General features: G+C 48.4%; 8 protein-coding genes across 8 annotated transcripts; 3 read left to right on the top strand and 5 right to left on the bottom strand.

The window, feature by feature from the left end:
* Window position 1: 1 nt before the first annotated feature.
* BDR25DRAFT_354449 (uncharacterized protein) lies at window positions 2-2,023 on the bottom strand (the record flags this gene model as incomplete). The annotated part of the gene is made up of 10 exons (XM_033695311.1): window positions 2-68; window positions 132-262; window positions 320-336; window positions 378-526; window positions 576-814; window positions 853-904; window positions 942-1,108; window positions 1,162-1,188; window positions 1,264-1,568; window positions 1,600-2,023. The coding sequence occupies 10 exons, from the start codon at window positions 2,021-2,023 to the stop codon at window positions 2-4; spliced, it is 1,578 nt and encodes a 525-aa protein (XP_033548031.1).
* An 84-nt stretch (window positions 2,024-2,107) lies between these two features.
* BDR25DRAFT_367930 (uncharacterized protein) lies at window positions 2,108-2,928 on the bottom strand (the record flags this gene model as incomplete). The annotated part of the gene is made up of 2 exons (XM_033697028.1): window positions 2,108-2,350; window positions 2,446-2,928. The coding sequence occupies 2 exons, from the start codon at window positions 2,926-2,928 to the stop codon at window positions 2,108-2,110; spliced, it is 726 nt and encodes a 241-aa protein (XP_033548030.1).
* Window positions 2,929-4,674: 1,746 nt separating this feature from the next.
* On the top strand, window positions 4,675-5,052 carry BDR25DRAFT_223363 (uncharacterized protein; the record flags this gene model as incomplete). The annotated part of the gene is made up of 1 exon (XM_033685101.1): window positions 4,675-5,052. A coding segment is annotated over one exon (378 nt), but the record flags the coding sequence as incomplete, so codon positions are not given.
* Window positions 5,053-5,289: 237 nt separating this feature from the next.
* Window positions 5,290-6,886, bottom strand: BDR25DRAFT_367927 (uncharacterized protein; the record flags this gene model as incomplete). The annotated part of the gene is made up of 4 exons (XM_033697027.1): window positions 5,290-5,322; window positions 5,353-5,583; window positions 5,637-6,790; window positions 6,832-6,886. The coding sequence occupies 4 exons, from the start codon at window positions 6,884-6,886 to the stop codon at window positions 5,290-5,292; spliced, it is 1,473 nt and encodes a 490-aa protein (XP_033548028.1).
* Window positions 6,887-9,044: 2,158 nt separating this feature from the next.
* BDR25DRAFT_313811 (uncharacterized protein) lies at window positions 9,045-12,134 on the bottom strand (the record flags this gene model as incomplete). The annotated part of the gene is made up of 6 exons (XM_033691408.1): window positions 9,045-9,254; window positions 9,647-9,731; window positions 9,902-11,050; window positions 11,103-11,343; window positions 11,409-11,963; window positions 12,011-12,134. 6 exons carry the CDS (start codon window positions 12,132-12,134, stop codon window positions 9,045-9,047), a joined length of 2,364 nt encoding a protein of 787 aa, XP_033548027.1.
* A 2,879-nt stretch (window positions 12,135-15,013) lies between these two features.
* BDR25DRAFT_333895 (short chain dehydrogenase/reductase family protein-like protein) lies at window positions 15,014-16,483 on the bottom strand (the record flags this gene model as incomplete). The annotated part of the gene is made up of 5 exons (XM_033692885.1): window positions 16,136-16,483; window positions 15,977-16,062; window positions 15,736-15,900; window positions 15,609-15,679; window positions 15,014-15,562 (listed from the first exon to the last, which is right to left on the bottom strand). The coding sequence occupies exons 1-5, from the start codon at window positions 16,426-16,428 to the stop codon at window positions 15,014-15,016; spliced, it is 1,164 nt and encodes a 387-aa protein (XP_033548026.1). The 5' UTR covers window positions 16,429-16,483.
* Window positions 16,484-17,350: 867 nt separating this feature from the next.
* On the top strand, window positions 17,351-18,370 carry BDR25DRAFT_223108 (uncharacterized protein; the record flags this gene model as incomplete). Its single annotated transcript, XM_033685088.1, has 1 exon — window positions 17,351-18,370. One exon carries the CDS (start codon window positions 17,351-17,353, stop codon window positions 18,368-18,370), a length of 1,020 nt encoding a protein of 339 aa, XP_033548025.1.
* Window positions 18,371-22,487: 4,117 nt separating this feature from the next.
* BDR25DRAFT_313808 (uncharacterized protein) lies at window positions 22,488-23,402 on the top strand (the record flags this gene model as incomplete). Its single annotated transcript, XM_033691407.1, has 2 exons — window positions 22,488-22,829; window positions 22,887-23,402. The coding sequence occupies 2 exons, from the start codon at window positions 22,488-22,490 to the stop codon at window positions 23,400-23,402; spliced, it is 858 nt and encodes a 285-aa protein (XP_033548024.1).
* Between the last annotated feature and the right edge of the window lie 1,529 nt (window positions 23,403-24,931).

Genomic DNA, 24,931 nt, shown 5'->3' with positions numbered 1-24,931 from the left:
TCTAGAGGGAGGCCAATAATTCATTCAGGTTTTTGTTTAGAAAATGAGCAATGAGTTGAAAGCTCACGCTCAAAGAAAGATCGATTCATTAACCCATTGCAGAAAAGAGTTGAAAGCCCTGCCGGACATACATGAACTTCACCGCCGGTTTAGAAGAGCTATATCCCGCCATTGAGACTGGTGCACCCATCATATCATTCTCTGCACATTGAGCACTATCCCATCTGTCGTTCATGGAAAGCAAACGAGAGACCTGACTTAACTAATTGGAAGGGATGGAGAGATCTATATTTAAATTCTGCAATTAACGACTACTCACCCAATCTAGGAAACACACTCACCGTGCATATTGGCGGCTAACTAAGACGGTACACCACAAGCGTACGTCATGACGCCGTCGCCATCGGAGTCAGAGAATTGAAGGACATGTTTGGCAGGGCCGTCTATGGTGACGCTGTTGCCGTCACATTTTTCGCCGGTGAAGAACACGCAGGACACTGCCTTGGTGATCTGGATGTTGGCGAACCTGGAGGGCTCTTAGCAATAAATAAGCCGGAAGGCAACAGAGGGCTTACTCTCCGAAGTTGACGGCAACGCACTGGTCGATACCATAGAGAGTGGTCTTGCCACCATGAGCGTTCCAGGCCATGCCAACCGTTGGGATAGTGACCTCGGTGGGAGCACCGACAGCCCTAGAGACGGCGGCGCCGAGAGCGAGGGCGAAGGTTGTGAAGCGCATGTTTGTGCGTCGTTTGGAAGGGCTGGAAGAAGGGTTTACTGGATGGGTTGAGGAGCTGGTGGGAGCGGTTGTAAGCTGGAGAGAGAGGCCGGGGCTTCTTTATAGCAGCAGACCTGGAGTTGCGGTGAAGGGGAGCCTGAGGAGAAGGTGAAGGCAGCCGGACGGCTATACCAGGCATTCTTTCAGTCACAAGATTCCCGACTGGGCCTTGGCAGGGAGTAAGGCAAAATTATCAAATGACGATGCTTCCATATATGGAAGATGCAGTGAGTGCTTTCCCTGTCTGAGCCAAGAGTCTAGAACCTTCCGAAACTCCCCAAAGAAAATAAAGGGAGGACATGGAATACACATATCCAACCTGATTCTAGTCTCGAAACAATTTAGACTGTTAAAAAATGAATGCGATAACCTCATCTACTGACCTCATCCGAACTCACAATGCTAGAAGACTAAGGGCTAGCTCACTGACGCACATTAACCAAAATTTATAGAGACACTGCAACACAAAGCCGAAATTATAGAACGTCCCAAGCACAGGATTTCGGGAATGCGCCGTCAGGGAAGGCAAGGTTCGTGCTGCCCGGACCTGTAAGATCGAAGTAGACATTCGGCGGATCGCAATCTCTCTGAAATAGAGCTAGCATGACCGCCCGGATTTGATACTGCCCTTCACTGTGGTCCTGAAAACAGCCGGCTAGCCAAGTTTTTCCTCGTAAATGGGGGAGTGGACAAGCTTGAAAGAGGGAGTAAGCCGTACAGAGGTGCCCAGTTTCGGTACATGATACACTCCTGCTTGCCATACCCCAAGAGTGGAAAGATTGCGTTACCGCTTTAGCCCAGGCTCCACCCGAGTACAGCACCCAGGTCAGCGTCAGTAGAACCCTCGATGAGACCGCTCATGGGAGCAGTACTGACCAAGTTGGTGGAAAAGGCAATGACAACGCTAGAGATGATAGCCACGACAAGGGGAAGCGAGTTGATGAAGTGTATGGGGAAGCTGTTGCAACTGGCAGGTGTAAAGTTTGAAGGTGGTGGAGAAGAGTTGTGCGAGGAGCTTCGAAAAGTAGTGTGGAAGGAGGTGACGAAGGAAAGAATTTGAGGACAGTGGAGGGGAAGAGCAACGCTTTGGGGAGAAGTCAGCGGTGTAAATAATGAAATAGCCTGAGAACTGGCACCTTGTGGGTGGTGGAAGGCGCGAGTTCGTAGAGGAAGCAGTTGCGGGCACAACAAGCAAGTGCAAACTGCGACAAGGGCACTTGATTTAGCCATAAACGGAAGGCACATTCAGACCTCACCTCGCGGGAAATATTTCGATCCCTGGCAAACGTTAACAGTACTGATACCTAAGCATTCCAGCCTATAATGGCCTCAAAGCTTCTCCGTCAGATTTCCCTTTTCAAAAATGACCTCCCACTGACTCGCCTCAAATACCTTCACCCCATCCATCACATTCCTCGCTAACTCGGTCCCCATCAAAACTTCGCCCTGGTAAGGATCCATGTAAGTAGAATCCATTTCGTGGATCGCTAGCCACCGCGGTTTCGAGCCATCTGCGGACCGATATCGCGTCGATCGACGGTAATTTGGTAGCATAGAAAGCATGTCAAGATGCTGGGGGGCATATCGGGTCAGTTTCAGTACCAAGAGCACGCATCGATCTCTAGGTATCAAAGGAAAGTGGGGAGATGGTGGGAAGCTTAGCGAACCTGTTTTCTATACCATTCCTCAACAATATTGTCCCCTCCCTCCTTAGGCTCAATCTTAACCATCACTACAACCTTAGGCCTTCCACTCGGAACCTGCCCTTTCTTCTCTCTCAACCCTTCAAATGTCTGAATCGGATTCCACGTCGTGATCTCGATGGCAACATCATTCGGACCAATATCTCTTTTCGTAAAGCTAATTCCTGAACCCTCCACTGCTCTTCCCATGAAAGCTGCCGACGTCGAGGAAACATTCGGGTGTGCCTTATAAAGCGTAAGGTAATCCCACGCTGGTGCTTTGGGAACGGTGACATTGGCGGGGGGGATTAATTTGTAGCGCACAGATAGGGAGACATTGTGATTCTCCATGAATCCTGGTAGCAGAACCGAGTTGTACCAATTATTAAATTCGCTGGATGTGAGGTTTGGATTCGTGACCCGGGCGGTGGCTATCATGAGCTGTGTGGTGGCGGTGGTGAGCAACATGGTGGTGATTTTGGAGAATAGAAACCGTAGATTCGAAAATGGGAAGATTAAAGGAACAGGGAGGACTGAATATAAGTTCTACGGACATCCCCATGTCCGGGGATGTTGGTGGAGCCTCAAATCCACACATGCCCGTCTACGGCGTGCACCTGCATCTCCACTTCTTCCCCAGAGAGCTGTAAGGCTGAATTTCGTGGTTATCATTTGTGCGAACGCTGCCAATTAATTAGAATTGACGAGTATTCGATGTTGCAGAACGAAACATGCATCTTCGGCAGGGTTCCTGCCCAATATGGATAAAATGCGTGACCAGTAAAGTGATTCCGAACTTCCCCGCGAATATGCTTTGCGATTGAACAATAGTAGAAGCAGAAAGCTTGAAGAAGCTTAACATATTCTACAGCGATTAGAAGATAGGAACCAGTTGGGTATTATATACGCGCCTGCTTCATGCTCTCGCGCGATCGTTTATCTTATTCCACAGAACTCCTCAATGCCCTTTGTTTGTCGTAGTTCGTGCGGAACAGGACAAATTCCATTTGACAGCGTCATTTTTCTCCAATTTGAGCTCACGTATCCCGACCTGAGCACAACTAGATTACAGCTCCGCCATGAATCTATTCTCAGACACAGCTCGACCCAGGTGGTAATTCCCATCGCAGGCAGACGCGGCAGCGATCGTCGTTGGCGAATTTACATTTCACATACATGCGAAGGTTTGTGACCGTTGGTAATCCTGCCAAATTCGAGGAGGTGGGATTCTTAGACTTGCGAGGAGGGTAGAACAAAGCCCATCGATCAACGGAAGTGTTCACCACTTTCCCCCAAGCCGTCACCTCCATCCAGGCATCCGTGAATATCCAATTCCCCAAAGGAAACCATTCCTGTGCCATTACTGCTCCGTCATCTAACTAGAGGAGAGGAGTTTGGGTTTTGGGGGTGTGATTGGCCAATTTGTACCACGCCCTCGGCTATTCCTTCCATTTCAACTACACAGCCTCACCTAACGCCTTACTACTGTATTCCTATTTCGGAAGTGGATAGCCTCGCACCCATCTATCAATCGAAATCGCACGACAACATCTGTTCGGAATCAGACCTCTCCGGCTTGGATATTAGATTCTGGCATCGTGAGAGGTGCCAAGAGTGGTGATACGCACATCGGACGACGAAAACGGACAGTAGGTATGGGGATTTAGAGGGAGAGTGGAGTGAATGAGTCAAATGAAAGGAAAGGTCGGGTTGCGAAGAATGCGATGGGGACGAAAGACGGACCGAGTGGGAGATGATAAAAGGTGTTGAATTTGGGAGTTTGGATGGAATAGTTTCATGAACCATTCGGTTCTTCTTCTATCAATTCAGTCATCTTTTCATCCTCGGCATCTTCAGCATATCTCCCAGAACTGTTTTGGTCGTTGTCGTGGTTGTTCTCTTATCAGACAACAGACTTTCTATCATGAAGACCCTCAATAGCTCAATTGACACCTTCAACCGCGCCCGCGCAGCTCATGGCGTCACAATATCCGTGGCAGTCATCTTGTGGTTTCCCCTCGGCGTCTTCCTTCTGCGCGCCTTGAAGGGCAACAACACAGTCCGTTGGCATGCGCTCTGGCAATGCATTGGTCTCGTTCTCCTACTCACCGGGTTCGGTCTGGGAGCTTGGCTCGGATATATTTGTGACGAGGTAAATTGCTTTCTTGCACTTCCTCCTGTCGACTCCTCCGAACTTAGAAATGACGGTTGATCACTGCGCAGGTATACACCCAATCCCACGAGATTCTAGGAACAGTCATCGTAGGACTGTTTCTCCTCCAGCCACTTCTCGGATGGTTTCATCACCGGCACTTCCTTGCGAAGGGCGCCAAGGACTACAAGCGGGAGGTACATGTCTGGCTGGGGCGTGGTCTGATGGCAATCGGCACGATCAATGGTGGAATTGGGATAAAGTTAGCGAGCGAAACGGACAAGAGTAAGACTGCAGGTATCGCATATGGAATCATTGCAGGACTCGTCTTTGCTGTTTATCTCGGAGTTTGGTTCTGGTCTCGTCGCCAGAGACGCGGAGAGGCGGGGAAGACTGAGACTAGTGGCAATGAGGCCGCGGAGGCGGGTGTTTCTGGTTAGTCTTTGCGTGAAAGCCGGATGAATTCGGCGGAATGTACCTAGATATGTGGTCGTAGGAGTGGTGGGAAAGGTTGTAGTGACGCTTGAGGGACTCAGGGCTTGGAAATATTCCATTGAGATGGTTTCGGTTTTTTTCTGCGTAATGTTGATATTCTTGGCAATATTGAGGTGGCTAGATTTTCGAACGTTCGAATATTCAGTAAAGGGGACATTTGAATTGAGTCCCCTGCGAGCACTTTAAGCTCGCTTGCTCCTGCTCCGTGGTGAACCCTGAAGCTGGTAGACATCAACATCTCTCACCGAGTGCATTCGACTAGCCTTTGGTAAATCAAAAGGGCTAGCTTGGCTGTGAGTAGAACCAGGAATGCCGAGCTTCCTTTGGCTCCCGGGTGTGGCGAGCAGATTCGGAGCCTCATCGCTGGGTAGTGGTTCAGCTAATGGATCCGTACAAAAAACAACAAGAAGCTTTTCCACAATGTCGCGGAGTCGGTCGGGTTGAGAATGCAGCGGTTTCGTGGAGATGTGTTTCCTCTAAAGAAGAGTTAGCACTCGGTTATGATGAATGTGGCTTGAGGTGTGCTCACCAGCGCGAGAACGGCTCCCTTGTAGGTTTGGTGGTAGATTAGCTTGTATTCCCCATCCTTAGCGGCTTCTTCTGCTGCTGCCTCTTCGCTCAATTGCTCCGCCATATCTGCGCCTGGGGCGACGGAGTTGTGGCGAGCCTTATTCTTCTTCCGTTGTTGCAGCCCGTGCATGCGCATAGCTGCCATCACCACGCGTGATAGAGATTCTTTATTCCTCATCTCGGTGGTAGGCTCCTCGGGTTGAAGCGATACAGTTGCAACTTGGCACAGCGCTGATCGTCTGGCTTGACCATCGAGTGTTCCCTTTCTGCTCAAAGGCCGGATATCGGAAGAGATACTAGGGGATCTGGAGTGCAAACGAGAAGGAGGGCGAGAAAGAGCATCGTTTGCGGATTCAGGTCTACTCTCTGGGAAAGGTGTGGTTCTAGTGTCGATGGACAGGGACCTTCGAGCCGTGGGAGCTAGGTGTGCATCGCTGGCTCTAGCTGCTGCAGCTGCGACACCTTCACCACCCTTTCTCCTCACCTTCGTCCGCAGTTGTGTTGCTTCATCGAATAGGTCCCTCTTCCGCTTCGGTGAGCTCGTCGCAGAGAGATTGGTATAGACGGATGAGAGGAATTGTGCGTCGCATTCGAGAACGGGCGGCGACAGTAGTGGGATATCGGAGATTGCTGCAACATTCAAAAGTTCAGAGGAGAGTGGAAGGGCGTGTACTCGAAGGTCAGGGAGAACTTCGGGGCGGGGGTGGGCAAGTTCAGGCGAGGACGAAGGTGGTGTTGGGAAGCCTCGATTTGCGGGCGTACTAATTGCGCCGTAGAACAGGATTTCAGTTACCCTGGGAGAGCTCCTGGCCGCAGCCTCCCCTTCTACCTGGACTAGTATTCCAATGGGCGATTGCGACCGCGGGTATGTCCACCAGTCCTGCATAGCGGCATTGCCTGTTGTGGGGTCGATCACCGCGGGAGCCTTCCCCCCCACTATGGAATGAAACCATCGTTCAGTGTCTTCACAGCTCGTCCAGACATTCCAGCTTGGGCCGACGACCAGACAAAGGGGGATGTGAGCAGTGTTGACGCTAGAGAGGAATCGAAGCGCGGTCGCGGGGAGAGCGGGAGAGGACGCGACCTGGTGCGATGCGAGAGTAACATCTGCCTCTGTTAGGATTGGGGACCAGAAGAGTTAACCATCATGTTACCTCTGATTGCAGTGTTGTCGGCGAGCACAATGTCGCCACTCCATATGTCGGCCATTGTTGTAATGATTTGTGAGACGTATCCGAGGAAGACGCGATAGTGTTCCTCGGAGGAATCGGATCTAAGACACGCGCTAACACGTGATACAACCATCATCTTATGCGGGAAGTTTCACAGAAGCAGCTTAGCATAGCATTTGATTATCACCGAGAATCTCCCTGATTCTAGCAAGGCGTTTGGTTTATCAAAAACACGCTACTCTGTGTCCCTCTTTGCGGCACCACCCCCTTGAGATCCCATTAACGCACGGTAAGCTGGCATTATGCTCGAGAAACACCGTCGAGAAGAATCTCTCATCCATCTCTCCCAGCGCCAGAAAATTCGAGTTCGCGAAAAGCAGCGGCACCATTATCATCAAGTTCTCCATAACCATATTTTCCGAGCTGTTGTAGTATTCCTGCAATCACTTCGGTGCAGGCTAGTGACCTGCAAGGCTATACAAGAGATGTTGTATCCGTGTTGCATTGACTCGAGAGTATACGCATAGTTAGTCATCTGCCCAATGTTAATGGTGCGGTGATTGTTGACACCGGCGACATTTTCGCTCATGCTGTACTTCGAGATAACTTCTAGATGGCGCTTTGCTTGAGTGAGGAGATCGTCATTGAGCGTGGGGACGGTGTAAGGGTCATCGTTGAGGCGGCGGTGCCAATTGTTAGGAATGCACTCCCAGCCTTTGATTTGTGACCATTAACTTCTAGTAAACTAGAGCATAAAAATTTTTTTTCACCTACATATTTCAGTGTACTCTTTGGACCATATTCGACGCCACAAAAAGACATTCCAGTCTTTCAGTCCAAACGGCCCCGGGATACTCCGCGCTTTGATTTGCAAAGAATCGAAACATCACAGCATGAGCATTGCCGTTTAGAATCAAGTTACTAAATGTTTGTAGGAACAGCAGTGGATTCTTCTTGACGCTGTCGATGTGAGATATGGGTGAAATCAAGACCCTGGGGCGGAAATCTCAAGGACATTACAGGTGCAAATGGAATCTCGCCAGATTTGATGGCGGTACCTACGGACGTATAGCTAAGGTCGGGCGAGACAGAAACTGCAGTACCGTACAACGACACAAGAGTTGCCAAGTCAAGGCTCATTCCAACCGCTGTATTGAGTTAGCAGGTAGCGATCAGACTGCGCGGTATCAGTACCATTAATCGAAGCATTAATCATTTCACAACAGAGGCGATTATATGATGCGGAATGAACCCACTATCATAGTGTTTCATAGAACGTAACTGTTACTGTTAGTAGTGTTTTCAAGGCGTTACTAGCAGCAATAGAGTTTCGTTCTTACAGAGAGAGTAAATTAAAACAGCCTTACAGGCAGTAACAGTTACTATTGACTTAATTAATTGTAAAGCTCCTGTTTCGTGCAGTTACTGCAGTAACTAGTGTTTCTAGAGTCTCTAGAGGACTAGTTGCGGAGATTGTTTAACTCTTAAGTCAACAAGTCCTCTGGCAATCTAGTTGCGTTGTAGCTGCAGAGCCTTAATTAAAGCACTTACAGCTTATAGCAAAGATAGATAGGAAGTTAATAGCCATTTTATGCAGCATTAGATAGTGCGCGTGCTAAATCTAATACCACTAAATAAGTAGTTAAATCTCTATAGATTATATTGTCTTTAGCTGCAACAAGGAGATTGGATTAAACAGTATTAATGTACTACTAAAGCTTGTTTGTTAGGCGGGCCTCCTGTTCCACAGCAGCCCTTGTGCTACTTCGCGCGAAAACGACTTCCGCGAACGCGCTACCAAAAAACTAAGAAATTAATTAGTATAGGCAGGTACTGCAGTAACTAGAGCCTCATTAACTGTGCAGTAACAGAAGGCAATTGACTTTTGTTCTAACTGCTAAGAGATTGCTACTATCAGTAACAGTCGGAACAGTACTACATTCTATTAAACACCACGCCCACTATAAATGTCGCCAGCATTCTGGACGCATTTATTTGAGGTGGAGTTTAACCGTATTGATTGGCCAATGCATTCAGACCAGAGCAAGCTCCACCATGATCTCCTACTTCTGGGCGGGACACACTTGTGGTTACCTGTGACCTCGATGCATTAGGCTGGGGGTCGAAGCTCGTCGCTCATACGGAAGTGAAGAAATCGTAGCCAAGCACGATATCAGCAGTGTGGCTTAACAACTTCATCCTGCGGATATGGAAAAAGTGCAATTGTCCGTTGAGATTGAAGGCAGGCGCGGATGGGGAAGACATCGCTGTAGATGTGAGGGGTAAATCTTCCCAGGTTCCACAGCTCTCTCCGGCTGCCGCGCGGGCCCAGGCTCCTGTGCGTATTGCCCAATGTTAAGTAACAGGAAAGCGCGGCTATCGCAAGGGCAATCAGAAGCGGAGGCCTAAGCTATGAAGTAGCCTATCATTGGGGTATGCTATGAAGTGGTGTAACGTATCATTAGTCTTCGCGACTCGTGAATCCCTCCGCACCTTGCGTATGGCTTGCTTAAACTTCGCGAATACGGAGCAGAATGGGTGAAAGGTAGTTCGAGTAGTTCGCTTCAAGAGCCTTGACATAAGTCCAATTACGAAAAACATCTCGTCCAGTCTTTCTTAAACACTTCCGAAGTAAGGTTGACGCCGAAGTATCCATTGACTCTTCTTCCCCAAAGCCTCTATATGCATTATCTAATCTTCCTTCGGGCTGAGCTCTATATCCTTCCCTGTATTGAAGCCCCGCTATTCTAGTCCAGTCACATCAGTGGCTTGACACCATGTCCTTTGTATCTCTCACGGAACAGAACCGAGACGCCAACAACTTGCCCCTCAGCTTCGCTTTGGAATCAATTTGTTGGAATGAAGGCCGGTTAGGCGGTTTCCTGCGCACTTGTGTAGCTCTCTTGTTGAGGGTAGGTGGACACGTAGGAGCCTCGCATGTGGAGTTCATAAAGGAGGACTCTAGCCGTATGTGCAAGTGAAAACCAGTCATCACCAAATCGGCCGCAGAAATGTCGTAGCAGCCACTAGCAGCCCAGCCTTTACAACCCACCATTCTAATTTATGCCCCCCCGCGCTCCCCTTTGGTGACGGCGCTTGTACGGCACTCGTTGTTGAAGCTTCGTTCAATTGCTGGGATGCTCCGGATAGTGATGAAGCCACTGATATCCCGCCTGCCCCATACTCATTTCCCAATCCCACTTTGTCAATGTAGCTAGTACTCCCAGTTGGTCCAGTTACCACAACTCCAGCAGTTCCAATGCTAATAACTGTTCCTGAGATTGTAATGGCTGGATCACCAATATGCAGCGTCTTCCCGTCATGGAGTACCAGGTTCCCAGCTGGATCAATTGTCAATGCCTGGTCGCCCACATTGATTACCTGCATGCCTTGAAGGCTGGAGAGGGATATGGACTTGATTACACCGGTCCCTGGATTCGTGATTAAAATTCCAGACACACCCATGCTGACCACCGATCCGGCGATTGTTATCGCGGGATCTCCCTGCTTCAATGTCACTCCTACAGCAAGCAGATTTCCTGCAGAATCGAAGTTAAGCTCCTGAAAACCGACTGTGATGTGGGCGGATGAGCCGGCGCTTCCAATGGGGATAGAGGTCACCCCGGCCGGAGACCTGAGTGTGACAGACCTGTCGCCAATACTGATCGTGGTTCCAGATATAGTCACCGCAGTACCACCTTTTTGAATTGTTGTGCCGGGATCAATAATTAGGCCACCGCCGTTTGGATCCAGGGGGAGTATGGTTGGACCGATCGTAACTACCGGCGCTATTGGGGTGGTTGGGCTGTTCTGTATCCCTGCCGTCCCTGACGGCCGTGGAGAATCCTCCGGATCGCCATGCTCAGGTTTACCGGGTCGATGTCCAGCACGTCCAGGATCCGAGGCTTTTGTTTGAGTAGCCACCGCTTTTGGACTACTAGGTGGTAGTGCAGGTGTAGTTTGGGCAGGGGCTGCAGCCGGCTTTGTTATCACCATAGACACCGGCGACAAAGCGACTGGCGGATCGCGAAGCGCCATTGCAAGGGTACAGCCACTCCACGCTGGGTCGACCCACTGCATTGAGATTGGGAGTTGGACAATGGGATGGAATTGATCCTGGAAAACGACAGATCGGGTACACCATGGCCCCATTTTAATGTTCATGCCAGTAAGACAGTCTTGCAAGGCTCCTTTGTATGCACTTTATTTGTTAACTTGACGGTTCAAAAGCTCAAAAGCTGGGAGCGACATACCTCCAAGGGTAAGGAGTGTTGAAATCAGCGTAATCAATCGGGTAGATTCCCAGCTTATCGTTTCGGTTTGTATATATATCGGTCGAAGCCAAGGTCAAAAGAATGTTCGAATGGACACCACCAAGTGTGGATCGGCAGTTGTCGGTGACACTGCCCAATGGGATAGAGAGGTAAACATTGCCTTGGTAGTACGTATTGCCATCGATGACTGTAGAAGGGCCAGTTGTAATAGGCGTATAGCCTGACAGAATTAGCACCGCATAACCTCACAACCAGCATTTCCCCTGCTCAATCGCTTAGACCTACTTGTGTTACTATACTTGCCACTCTGCCAAGGGTCAAAATACCCCTTAGTGGGAAAGTCTGTACACATATCCCGCGCAACCGTGGTCGGGACTGGCCAGTAGTAGAGTTGCAATTTCCCAGATCCTTGAATCCAGCAACCAGTTTGACTACAGTGTTTGCACCCAGGTGTAGCGTACGGCCAAGGAGGTTCCGACTCGGGAGGCCCCATATTGTTATACCACGTGTTCCACACAGACGTCGACTGAGACCAAACCTCCCAGATGGACTTGCAGGCGGTTGAGGGGATGGTGCATGTTGGCGCAGTCCCATTGTATTTCGCCCACTTGGTAGAAACCTCAGTTTGCGTGCTAGTAATTTCCGAGATCGTTGAATCGGTAGTGGTAACATCCGCATAGCATACGGACCCACATGTTGATGAACAGGTATATGTCGTTTGATAGACAGTTTCTGTATACACGGTAACTTTGGTCATCGTTACTTCAGAGGTAGGTTTGTAGGCCAGAATGCTGGACTTCGAGTAAGATGCCCATTCTCGGTCGCAAGAAAGGATTGGGTCTAGAACAGGTCAGGCTGGCCACCTTGCAGGAAGGACTAGATCCTACCGATGGCGGACGATCGCGAAATGGGACTTGTCAATGTCGCGTTAAATCCATTCGAGATATTTGCATGCTGCGCAAGTGCGCAGGCAACAAAAAACCACCACACTCGCAGTATGTTGAAAGACATGCTAGGACCATACCGAACTCATTATTGCGCCCTCGCGTCTTTATGAGCATGACTTTCTCGACCGGCATTCCCCGCACCCATAAAGGGTCTCCTTGAAGAAATTATCGAGGTCAGATCTGGATTTTCGCCCCTGTCAGCACCCTAGCTCCTGCATGGTTCGGCGGCCGTTTTGGAAATCTACCGAGCTCATCATCCAATCAAACACATGTCAGCCCCCTGCAGCAAGTAGGATTCAGCCTCGTCCCTGAGGAGAAACCAGAAAGTGGCTCAAATCCCCGATCGAAGGAAGCGGAAATATATGTCGTAAGACGGGAACGGCCCCATGATCATCTGTATGCAATTCAATCGCAATTTCGAATGTTGGATCGCGTCTCGAATGACGGAGATCAAATATCGAGATCTCGGCTAATCTCAAAGATTTTGACAAGGCTTTGTTTCTCAATACATAAATAAGCGCGGAAGAGTTGACGACATCGGCCCAAGGCCACTGGAGGAACCTCTGCATTGATTATAGAGATGGAAGTAAGCCACATCCCGATATCGAAGGTATTGAGGAGACCTATCTCCAAGCCGGCGGTAATACGTTAGCCATGGCGTAATGTGATGCACCGAAGATGTTGAAGGACGATGGATCGCTGGGGAGGGCGAAATGTCAGCGCCAAGGAATATTGGCACGCTATGCCTCTTCTAGCTTGGTAAGTGAATGATATAGAAAGGAGAAAAACCTGGGTATCTCTGTAGGTATTATGGGCTGTGACAGATACACTGGTTGTCCCATACAAGTTAACAATTTATTCCCGTTAGATTTAATGCTACATCTCGCGCGGTGCCAAATATCGTCCATGGGCTCTTTCTTATTCTATCCTCTCTCCGGCGGCAACCCTACAGCAAGGGGTTTTAAACTCCTGCAGCTTCTTGATGAAAAAAGAGCTCTAGATTGACAGTCACGCAGCGAGGCTCTCTCCCTTTGCACAGAATGCGAAGCCATATGTTGCAAGTTTTGGAGTGGTATTCATTCCACTCGAGTAACTTCCTTGCGATTTGACCAGCATTGACGTACGCGTACGTGCAGACGGACCTAGCTCACTAATGGGTGAGCCTCCTGTGCTGTGGGTCAGGGGCTAAAATTCTTTCCGACGAGTTGACATATTGAGTATGGTCGAGATGAGCAGGATAATTCAGAGGTGTATTAAATAGGATACTGTCGCCACAGTGTCTCAAGATGTGTTGATCCATATTCTTGGACAATGGGTGTTTGGCATGTCAAAATGTGTATCGCCTCTACAATCAGTGGCATCTGCGCACAAATGGTAATACTCCAGTATGCGTAATCTTCAAGCATCAACGAAGCAGTACGTGCTGCTGTGGTGTTGAGAGAGCATATATGTCATAACCAGGAAACAGTACAGCCCTTTTGTAATTCTTCATTCTTGGCCACAAGCCCTTCCGTATCCGCATCGGTCCATTCTGGTCGGCAGGTGGTTTCTATGTTCAGACCAGCATATGGAGACGCTTCAAGGAACCCAGCTTATCGCCAGTAAAGTTGCTTAGGGACCTCGTCTGGAGTGACGACTTGGAACCCTCCGAACTGTAATGGATATCCATTGTCAATAGTGCACTCCCATATGAAAAGCGACGCTCGCGCCTAGAGTTTCGTTGCTAGTACTATAGTCAGGAAGTCTCAAGTGCCAAACTCAAAGCTAGCCAAGCCAAGATAGTTCGTTAAGACGAGGATATTAAAGAAGGCGACAGTTACGTAGCCTTCGAAACGAAAAGAACGTAGTAACTTCATGGGAGGGAGAATTCAGAGACGAGGACGGAATCCATCGTGATTGCGATGAGCAGGTAATAGAAGTCTCATGGCCGCCGTCTGCCTCCACCGATATAAATCTGGAAGCCACAGGGCTAGGTGGCCAGTCCCTGCTGTGAGCATTGGCTATGGCTTGATCTGCATTTGCCTCTTCAGATTGCGCCGCCGTTTCCAATATTATGTCAAGTTCTTCACCGATAAATCGTTCCTCTTCCTCTTCAGCACCCTCTACCCCCTCTCCGTCAATATCCTCATCATCAACCTCTGACTCCTTGGCACATGTGGGAATGACTGGCATTCTTGGTCGCAACAGCCCTTCCACATCCCTCTCACCGGCAAAAGGTCTTGCCATGAGGGGTAGTATACTCACTGCTAGTTTCCCAATTTTTTTGCTTGGTGGAGGATTCAGCACACTTGCAGTCATAGCGTCCTTGTGCTGAGTCAGGACAGCAGTGCGATCCATTCGGGCTCTCAGAGAGTCTGAAAGATGCTGTGCAGGTGAATTGGTAAAAAGCATTGGTAGGAGACTATCTGCGGCCTCTTCCAGCCCTCCAAAGATCGCATTTGGTTCCTTTGGATTGGAGGAAGTGTTCAGAAACGCATCAGCATTCGTTGATGACCGTGATTGGTTACTTCCGTTTGCTCTATTTTGAGCTGGCGATGACATGGAGAGCCGTGGTAGATAAACTGAAGCAACGTCTTGCGGCACAACATAAGGATGTGGCAAGTAGGGACGCTTAAAATTCTCGGCAAGGGTAGGGAGAGAACTAGCATAAGGCTGAAAGATTCCCCATCAGGGTAAACATTTGCTTCTGTCGATGCTATGGAGGAAATTGAGAGACGGACCAAGGTTTTGGATGTTGCAGGTAGAATATTCTGATTTGTCGAACCAATGCGGTAGTGACACTTTGTTTATAGAATCGTCAAAGCTTTCGATGACACCAAGGCACCAAGAGCAACCCTGTCCTATATAAGAGCCTGTCTAGGACGATCCAATAAGCTCCATTAGCCTCTCGGATTCAGAAATTCTCTCATTCGCTGCCTTCAGACAGTCAAGTCAGGACCCACTCTAATCCAGCATCATTGGTGTTTGCCCATCGTCTCGGGTAATGTCCACCGCATTGCTTACTTCAATGAAATCCTCTAACTCTTCACTTGTTGTTTTTAATTTTTCTTTTACAGCAGTCACACCCTCGAATCCGACAATGTGTCGTGCAGGTGGATTATCGTGACCTCCGATGGCAGTAAGAGCGTGAACAGTTTCTGCGATTAACGAAGCCTTGACTACTGAAGGCAGTGGAGGGTATAGCGATGTGACGGTATCGGAGCTGAGAAGATCGCCGATGGAAGGCTCATGCATGAAAGTGTCGGGGCTTGCAGTAGAGGAACTAGTTGTGGGTGACTTATCTTCCGCGAAAGTGGATGGATTGTTGACTTGGTCGAGTTTATCGAGTAGACCGGAGAAGATTTCGCGTGCTAACGGTGCAGGATTTTCAGCTTGCGAATACTCGGGTAAAGGTGGCACAGAGGTCATGCGGTTAGTCAAGACGTTGACCTCCATGTTAGCTTGTACAATAGACATCTTGACATTGAAGGGTGCGATCTCGTATGCAAGACTCTAGCATATTTTCAGTATCCGAAGGAGTGATGTGCGGTATACGTACGTCGCAATAACCTTCAATCGCCCATTGAGAAGAACAGTACATGCCTAGTCCTGGTGTACCCAAATGCCCGGCTGCTAAGTGTCAGCACTGCTTGCGGCCATCTTTAACCCTTTTTCATCTCACTCACTTATTCCGGTTAACATAATCACATGGCCGTTCTTCCTCTGCCGCATGGTGGGCAGGACCGCCTTGATTATGTTCACATTTGCGAAGAAATTGGTCTCAAAGGTCTCATTGACGAGGCTGATAGTTCGCGACGTTTGAGCCATCTCTTCGACCGTTCCAATAACGGCTACCATATATCGAGAGTCAACGTCAACCTATACAAGGCATCGCGCAAACTGAGGCCCGTGGAAGAGAATTCTCACCTTCGCTGGTGCTTCCAAGGAGTACATCAATCCTTCCAAAAGCTTCAACAGCTTCTGCTATGGCAGCTTGGCACTGGCCCACAATCCTACCATCAACCAACCAGTTAGCTTCAATTGGCCACAGAGATGAAACTAGAGTAAAACAGTCTCTCCCATTACCTCCCGTCTAGTCCAACAACTCTCAGCCTCTCTCTCCACCTTTCGGTCTTCTTTACATCTTCTAGGAAGCTCCGGAAATCGTCACTCTGGCCTTCTCTTTTCTCGAACGGAATCGGCAGTACACCGGCCACAACATAGTCGCCATGTTCGAGCGCTTGCCTTGCTAGAGCAATGGAGATGGGAGAAGTGCCCGTTGTGATAAACCAGACACGAGGAGCATTGTGGGGTGGAAAATGTGGGGATCGCGGGCGTGGGGGCCTTGACGATGAAGGGACGCTATTCTGCTGCGTCATGACGAAAATGCAAGTGTGAAAGCTTCATCTCAACGCATATGGAGCGCAATTGTATCGATTATATAGTGCGGTGGTCCTGCCGCCAGTACATGGATGCGGGGAGCCAACTGCCTAACGCCGAAACTACGCTAGCCGAGCTTGCACTAGCGCTGCCGCCAAACTCAACTTCACACTTTCACCACCAACGTTCACTACTTACGCCTGCCAAACCATTAATTCCGCAACCTTCAACAAAGATATGTAAATGACCATTATTAGGATATTTCAGGAGTTATAAAATGCTGTATGCCATCTTCTGCGTCAAAATTGCGCTCTAGAAAGGATAATTTGGACCCGAAGAGAGTCTCCACTTGCGTGCCCGCCTCTTTCACGCACATTTCTCCTCGAGGTATGTCAAATTCTTCACTTCAATCCTGCGCCATTTCTTTCCTGTTGGAGCCCCCTCCCAGCCTCCCCATTAAGCTTTCTTCCCACTCGTATTCGCCCACTTTCCTTGTGCTCTTGTTCTGTATCATCTGTACTATCCCCTTCAACATTTCTGCCGTCTATCTTGCTGTACAAGCACCCATATATTCTTCACACCCCCTTCATTGAAACATCATAAATGGCTCCTCAAGCTCCATTCACCCAAGACACGGACTTCGCTCATGTCGATTGGGACAGACTCCTCGCCAACGCTGGCCCTGAGATCATAGCGCTTCTTCCTACCGGCTTGTCTGAAGCAACTCGCCAGCAGTACATTGGAAATCTCAGAGCTAAACTAGGGGATAAGGAAGACCGCAAGTACAAGCCCCTCAAGCCTGCTTCCTGGGTCAAGGAAAACAATTGTCGCACCCCGACCGGCGTTCATACCGGATCCGGCGTTCGGAAGCAGTTAACTACTCTGAAAACCAAGTTCCAGCGTCCATCAAACCGCCTCGGCATGCCGCGGCCTATCACTCTGGCGCAGCATCAGCGTCACTCTGTGCTTGTCATGTCTCAGGCGCTCAGCGCTCGTGCCCAGCGTTCTCCATTCACCCTCGTCCTCGACGACTTGAACCAACAGGCCGACCAGATTCTCACTACCATGATTGCTCGTGGTTTGTCGCGTGGCATCAACGTCGTCTACGTTGCCTTCGAGCATCCTTCCTCCCATCCAGCTGTTCGCTTCATCCCGGCTTTCGGCACTCACTCACACCACACCGGCGACCAGATTCTTGCCGAAATTGAGCGAGCTATCGGCATATTTAAGGAGAGCCTTGTCATCGTAGACTCTTTCCACGACCTTTTCGATATCAAAGGCGTCCAGCCAGTCGATTTCGGTAACCTCATCAACAAGTATGACTCTTACACCGTCGGTGTCTACCACCAAGACATCGCAACGCCTGTCCACGCCACCTCGTATGCCCCGAGCCCACTTGAAGTCACCAAGTTCATGGCCACTGCTATCTTCACGTGCAAGTCGCTCGCCCAGGTCCTCGCCGCCAAAGCCGCCAAGGAGCGCAGCTTGCCAGAGCCTACCTTTGGTCTTCTCCAAGGCGCCGAGGGCATCGTTCAGAGCATCACCGCCAACGACCTTCGTGGAGTAGTTATCGATGCCGAGTTTCGCCGTGTCTCTGGTCGACCAGAATTTGAGACCTTCTGGCTTCGTCGCACCTTCACGTCCGATTTCGAGCCCCCGCTTGCTGGGCTCCCGTTTGGACCCCTGAAACAGGAGTTTGTCATGTGCCTTGAGCAACTGCCTCTATATTGCAGTGATGAGACGATGGCCAACGTCAATGCCAAGGCAGATGAGATCGATGTCCCGTTCAAGCTCGAGCTCACACTCCGGCAGAAGAAGGTTCGCGATGGCGTCCTCCTCCCCCATTTCGATGCCCAGGGCGGGGAAGGCGGCGAGGGAGGCCGGATTCTGTACGAAATGGGGGAGGAGGACGACTTCGACGAGGAAGAAGACGAGATCTGAGGTGATGTGGTTGGGGATGGTAGACGAAGGGTCTTTTGGCGTTAGTGGAGAGTATCTGTGCTGGGCCTAGCCCAAAATGAAATACCCCTGCATAACAGGCGTTGGAGGTCCCTAATAAAAGTTTATCACTTACATATTCCTATCTTGTGCTGCGCGCATAGCGCGTTGATACGGGATTGGGAGACCTTAGAGAACAGCAATTGCCTTCACTGACCCTTGCTAGCACTCACTATATACCTAGTAGGAATACTTAATAGGGTTTGCACTTGAGTATAACTTTCGATGATATAGAGTCTGTGGCCTCTATTACACTCAGAGAACCCCCCCGGCAGGCAGTATATATCCATACATCTAATTCCCTAAGCACTCTCCGATTTGCTGCCTTGTCTGAACAGCATTCATGCTTCTAGATCCTTGCGAACCTTGATTGCGCGACCAATAGGGCACATAGTCACGTGACCAAATGGGAATATCATGGTTTCTCTTCCATCTTACGCACAGTAAATGACTAAAAAGACAACCTAGATTTATAATTTCAAAGCTCGAAGCGTTCTGCATTGGATAACATAGTAACAACAGCTGTGTTTGTCCGTACGCAGCAGCAGCGTTACAGTCTGGATACTAGTTATCGCGCACGAGAAGGATCACGTAACTATGTCACATGATGCTTGTGCGCGAACCTCTGTGCGCGAACATGTAGATATTCCCCTTTTCCTCTGTACAGAAGAGAAGACAGAGCAATAACTAGAAACCTATTGCCCCCACCCTACCTACTTTGCGCACTGTGCACACTGTACACTACTCTTACTCTTACTACTTAAGTGCTTATACTATAAGCAGCTAGCTAAAAGAGCCTATTTAAATCTAAATAGTAGTTAATTTAATTAACTATAAATTAGTAAAAGTAATAATAAAGTACTTACACTTTATAAGGTAATATCACAGCTATGTTACAGCCAGGGCTTCCAACGAGGCGTAGTACTGTACGATTGGGCGATTTTGAGGCCTGTACGGGTGAGATTTTGTGTACGTTCGTACGACAGGGAGGAGGAGAGGTAGGTGTACGTATCGTAACTGTTACGGCTCACGTGATCTGTACAAGTAGTACAATTTAATTAAAGTACGCTGTACTCTAGTTAAAACAGCTAAGACTATAGGTCTCTAGAGACATAAGATTAAGGTCTAATTAACTAGTTCTCCCTAGTAACAAGAGCAGATAGGACTAGATAAGGCCTGTAAGGCTGCAAGAGGCGTGGATAGATAACTCTGCAATAGAAAATGGTCTGTAATAGGCATTTTTAAGACAACAGACAGATGGATAGATTAAAACCCTTAGAAAGAGATTTAAGCGTCTGCAGGCCTCCTACTTGCTAGAGCCCTTATACCCCTCTAGAACCCCTATACAAACTTCCTAAAAAGGTAATATGATCTGTACTACGTACCGTACCTAGGGCATCATTAAACGTACGGTACGGCTCACGAACTCGGTACGTTCGTACTGAACACGTGACCGTTACGGTTCACTTTGTACGAACCGTAGTACGGCCCGTTGGAAGCCCTGGTTACAGCTATATAACCCCTAAGTACCCTAAGGGCTTAGCACAGGCAGAATATAATTAGATAGACCTACATAGACAAGAGAAAAGTAACTAGTACAGAAGGCAACTTTTTAGATAAAAATAAAAAGTTGCTAGTGTCTATACACAGCAGCAGTGTTACAGTCTAGATACTAGTTATCGCGCACAAGAAGGATCACGTAACTATGTCACATAATGCTTGTGCATTAGGATAGGCTAGTTGTGCCTTGTAAATAGCTTTGTAAATGATGTAGAGCGTTTAAGCTATTATTGTCCAGCCTTGTGCGCTTGTCCTGTGAATGTTTGGCGGTGTACAGGCTGTTTGTGCGGGATTCTGTGGGGGATAGTGTGGGATCTTTGCGTAGAGAGGTGCGTAGAGAGGTGTATATAATAAGGTCTCCCCTCTCCCTTTGCCTTCTCTTCTTTAGCCTTATCTTTACAAACCCTATTGTACAGCCCCCTAGCTCTTTTTTTCTCTTTTGTACAGTGCTGACAGTGACAGATCCTCCCACACGCACACACACACACATAGTGTTGCTATATGAGAACTGTACCCACACTTTGAAGTCCTCGCTAGCTTTCGCCGTGCAATCTATAGAGTGCACAATTCGCTACAAGGCAAGCGAACTTCGATGCGAATTTCTAGATACGAACTGAAGGCAGTCACAAGCCTGTCGCTGACTTTGGCCAAATTGCTCCCACCCTCGCACTACTCGATCCCAAGCCCTAGGGTCATTGCGAACAAAAATTAGCGGCATAGCAGGCTAGTTGAAAAGGATTTATAGCTGAAATAGCTAGAACGACATTTTGATAATCATGGAGACTCTTGGTGAAGATGGTGGGATACATAGGCTCAGTGATAATGCGAGCAAGCGTAGGATGATACTTGGGCAGAATAAGTCTGATACGACTAGCCTAGAAGGAGAAAGCTTTGACAAGTTAGTAACTTTTAATCAAGATTCTTGGCTACAATTTCCCTATTTCAATCTATTCTAGAAACCTGGTTGTTACAAGTGCGTTAGCTACGCATATTGCGCTAACTTGAAGAATATCCCGGCGCCGCAGGTCAGCACCAATACACTGTCCGACGCCGTTACGATATAACTTGTGGGTTTCCACGAATTTCTCTAGCTATCCCATTTTTGGCGGTGTCTTATATTAGGTCTAGCGTGCTGTATATTACCCTTAGCGGTCCAAGGCGGTCCCTTCACTTTCACCTTGGGTATGTCGCCGAGAAATGAATACCGAAGTTCTCATGTTCGAGGGATGACTGTATGATATAACGGTAAACCCCTCTTTCAAGTCTTGGGGTGCACCCTTTCCGTGAGAATGCAAATTGGCTAGAAAATTGCCCAACAGACGAGATCTTCTGGGGTCCAACGGCACAAGTAATTGTGGTTACGCCCCTCACCTAGCGTTGGTGGCCTAAGCTCTTTGTGTTGGGAGTCATATACCTGCACGTCTTTGCCTACCCACCATCAATACTTATACGTGCAGCTCCGTTCCCCAGCGACTACAACCAGAAGTCCACCGATCCCTTGTGGCCAGCGTGGCCAACAGTCCGTAGTACGTAACGTAACTACGTGAACGTAGTAATCACGTGAGGCGTACAAAAGTAGTCAAAATGTAAGACGTAACTTTTATACACTGAATTGCCAAGTACGTCCTGTAGTACAGGTCAGAGAGGTCATATTTTAGGAGATTTCCCTCCTGTTTTTAGACCCTATTAGCTATCGCGTTAGGAGCTTTGTTTAAGGTCACGTTTTAGAGTAACAATTAGATAAAACTCTGCGTTTTGTAGCATAGTAGCTGCTTATTAGAGTTGTCCTAACAAGCTAGAGATAGAGGGCAATAAGGAGGAGGATCTACAACCTTACTAGCGCAAGCTCTCTAGTGGTGAGTATTATTATAAGCAAACTCTCTCTGTTAACATAAGCCTTCTTATAGGCTTAAGGTTATATAAAAAATAGCAGAAAATAACAGAGCTTTAACAATACTATAACAGCTACATTAAAGACCTCTCTGTAGCTAAGGAGGAATCCCTGCTATTCTAATCACCTCTTACTTAGTAGCTTAAAGTTAGTTGTTACTCCTACCTTACGCTTTTTAAAATCGCCCTTAATTTCCTTTATATAATATATATTAACAAGCTGCAACTGTAAGAGAGCCTTCTCTAGGGGTAAGAGGACAGTTATAATTAATAGAAACTGCTTAGCAGGTTGTATATAAGGCTCTGCAGCTCTAAAAGAACTAGTTACGTCACAGGGCTGTAGAGAGTAAGTTAACTACTCTAGGGGACTTCATCTAGGCTAAAAAGCTTCTCCCAGAACAATTTTAACCTAGACTAACAAAACTTCTTGCGAAAAGTACAAAAGTATAAGGATTTTAAGAAGTTACTGTTATGTTACATACTTGCTAATTAATTCACTGCTTACGTACAAAAGTACTACTAAATTGAGAAGTTACTAGCAGAAAAAAGCTCAAACGTAACGTACTACGTCCTGTTGGCCACGCTGCTTGTGGCTGCGAAAGTGAAACATATGACCTGTCCGGACCACAACCTCGGAAAGATGGCAGGCGAGCGACTGAATCTCATGCCAGAGGAGCCTGATTTTACCAACCCTCTCTTCTTGCCAATGTTCGAAATCTTTGACAAAGTTCTGCAGCCAGACTCTGAACTTTCCGTAGAAGATGCAGTGGCCCAGTTGGTTGTCCTGTTACCCGAAGGGAAACCGTACTCGAGTGAAGTGGGCGACTTCATCGGCACGTGTGTCGAGATGGCCGATGCAATACCGTACACACATTCTTCTATGCTCAAACTCGTCTCGATACTCGATCTCTGTCTGCATTCGGAGAGATTTCCCGAGAAGGTCGGTTCAGCCGTATGTCCCCACTATGACATGCTTCCTACCAGCGGAGCAATGCTGAACGGCTCATAGAATATCCAGACTGACTCAACATTGCGATCTTGCAAGGTGGCAGAGACTATGCGCCATTTCTGGGACGGTACTGACGAAGAATTCCCAGCCCTCTTAGCCTTGCTGATCCCTGACTCTCGTCCAGGTACATGCCCAGAAGACGGCCCGGCAAAGTACGTCAACTTCAACACGTTCGCCGCTCGCATCCACCAGCGCGGCCTCTTGAAAGGAGTTATACTAGCTATCAGCACGCTCGAGGATGCTTTTCAAAGAAAACTCGGGAAAAGCCAAGAGCAGCGCGAGGCCTATGTCACAGCTGCACTGCAGTACCTTCTTCTCAACGGCGACATCATTTACGAGGATATCAGGAATGACGAGAGGTGGAAGCACAGCTGGTCTTGTTGGCGCAACGAAGTTGCACGCCTGGCCGCCAGAAACCGGAACGACAAGCGTTGCTTGTGGAGCCAGGAAATTGTAGAAATGGCTGGTCGTGCGCTGACGGCGATGGAAGGGATAGAGCGCCTGAAAGCCGGTTGAGATGTAGTCGTCCTTTGATGCGCTTTAGACGCACTTTTGTCATAATGTATGCGAAGCGGTTACAATGCGCTGGCTTCTTCTTTGTCCTTGTGCTTTGTTCCTCTCATTCTTGTCGATGCTAGTAGATCATAACCTCACGGACGCATTGTCAACACTTACCGCAAAGGCGTGAGCATAGCCTGATATCGCACGAATTCGAGCAAAATCTTCTCGATCCGATAGCTACCAACATCACAAACTCCGTCCTGCCGCAACCAAGATCATTCTCCAGCGTCGCACGAGTTCGAGCAACGTTCCCCCGGGATCTGGCACTCTCCCACATCGAAGAACCTTGTACATAGATCGCCGAATGGACGTCCATACTCCCCCCACCGACCCGCCCACAACCTCCTCCCAAGAAAAGACACACAAAACCACGAACGACCTCTCCCAACGAAGCCCGGCGACCAGTCGGACCCCATTTATTTCCTCTAAGAAGATACACGGCAAGCGCTCACGTCCACTAATGAGACACTCTATCGGACTCCGTATAGTTCCGCTGAAATGTCTAGTCCCAGGCCTCCCTAGCGCAGATATTCGTTGGCACTTCTATAGTTATTCTATAGATTCTAGTAGTTTTATTTTACTAAACTAGTGTTATGACTTTAGAGTTACTAGTTTGTTGTTCACTATTTCTATATCCTTCAGAGCGCTACTCGCTCTCGCTCGATTTAAATGTGCTTCCGGGTTCTTCCCCTCTCTATATTCTAGCCAGAGAAGAGATGTGATATAAGTGTTGAATGTGCTGCAAGTAAGATAAATAGAAGCTATGAAGACGTTATATTGAACTTGACGAGAAGAGAACGAAAAAAGACGAAGACGAAGAATAAGACGACCGATTTGATAATGAATCACCGCACTAACTGAAGGTTCTAGAGAGAAGAGGGGGAAATAAAATTTCCTGCTTAAACTTGAAATGAGTGACACGGAGAGAGGACAAAGCCATAGTTGTGATCCAACCCAGACAGACGGCTATGCCCAAGGCGGCTCATCCTGCTGCATCAGCAAGCCCCCGGCGGTGATGAATCACCTCCAGTCACTCTCTGAAGGAGATCCCGGGACTGGGAACCCCCTGCCCCCCCACCCCAAAACACACACAGGGCCGCGTCGACTTGACGTTCTTTCTCATGGTGTACGGCGTGGCTGCTCAGATGACGAGGGGCCCAGTATCGGGACCACGAACGTGAGCCTAGGCAAAAGCGTGAGCAGCCTGAGGTAGCTAGATTCAACCGTGAGCCGGCGTGAGTTGAGGCGGTGTAACGGGAGCGTGTTGAGCTATTAGTTGCATTAATCGGCGGAATTCCTTAGCGATTTCGCTTCTGTCTTTGTCCCCACACAAACCTTATAGAAATTAAGACACATTAGTAATACACCCTAAACTATGCTAATATTGTTGTAATATTATAAGATTTAACTACCTAATTAGGAATAAAGTTAAAGCTAACTCTTTAGTGTTAAGAAGGCCTTGCTAGCATCCTACCATAGCCCGC

This window comes from Lindgomyces ingoldianus (genome assembly GCF_010093535.1).
Source record: "Lindgomyces ingoldianus strain ATCC 200398 unplaced genomic scaffold BDR25scaffold_14, whole genome shotgun sequence".
Taxonomy (NCBI): Eukaryota; Fungi; Ascomycota; class Dothideomycetes; order Pleosporales; family Lindgomycetaceae; genus Lindgomyces; species Lindgomyces ingoldianus.
The sequence above is the reverse complement of the archived record's forward strand: the minus strand, read 5'-3'. Positions and strand labels throughout refer to the sequence as shown.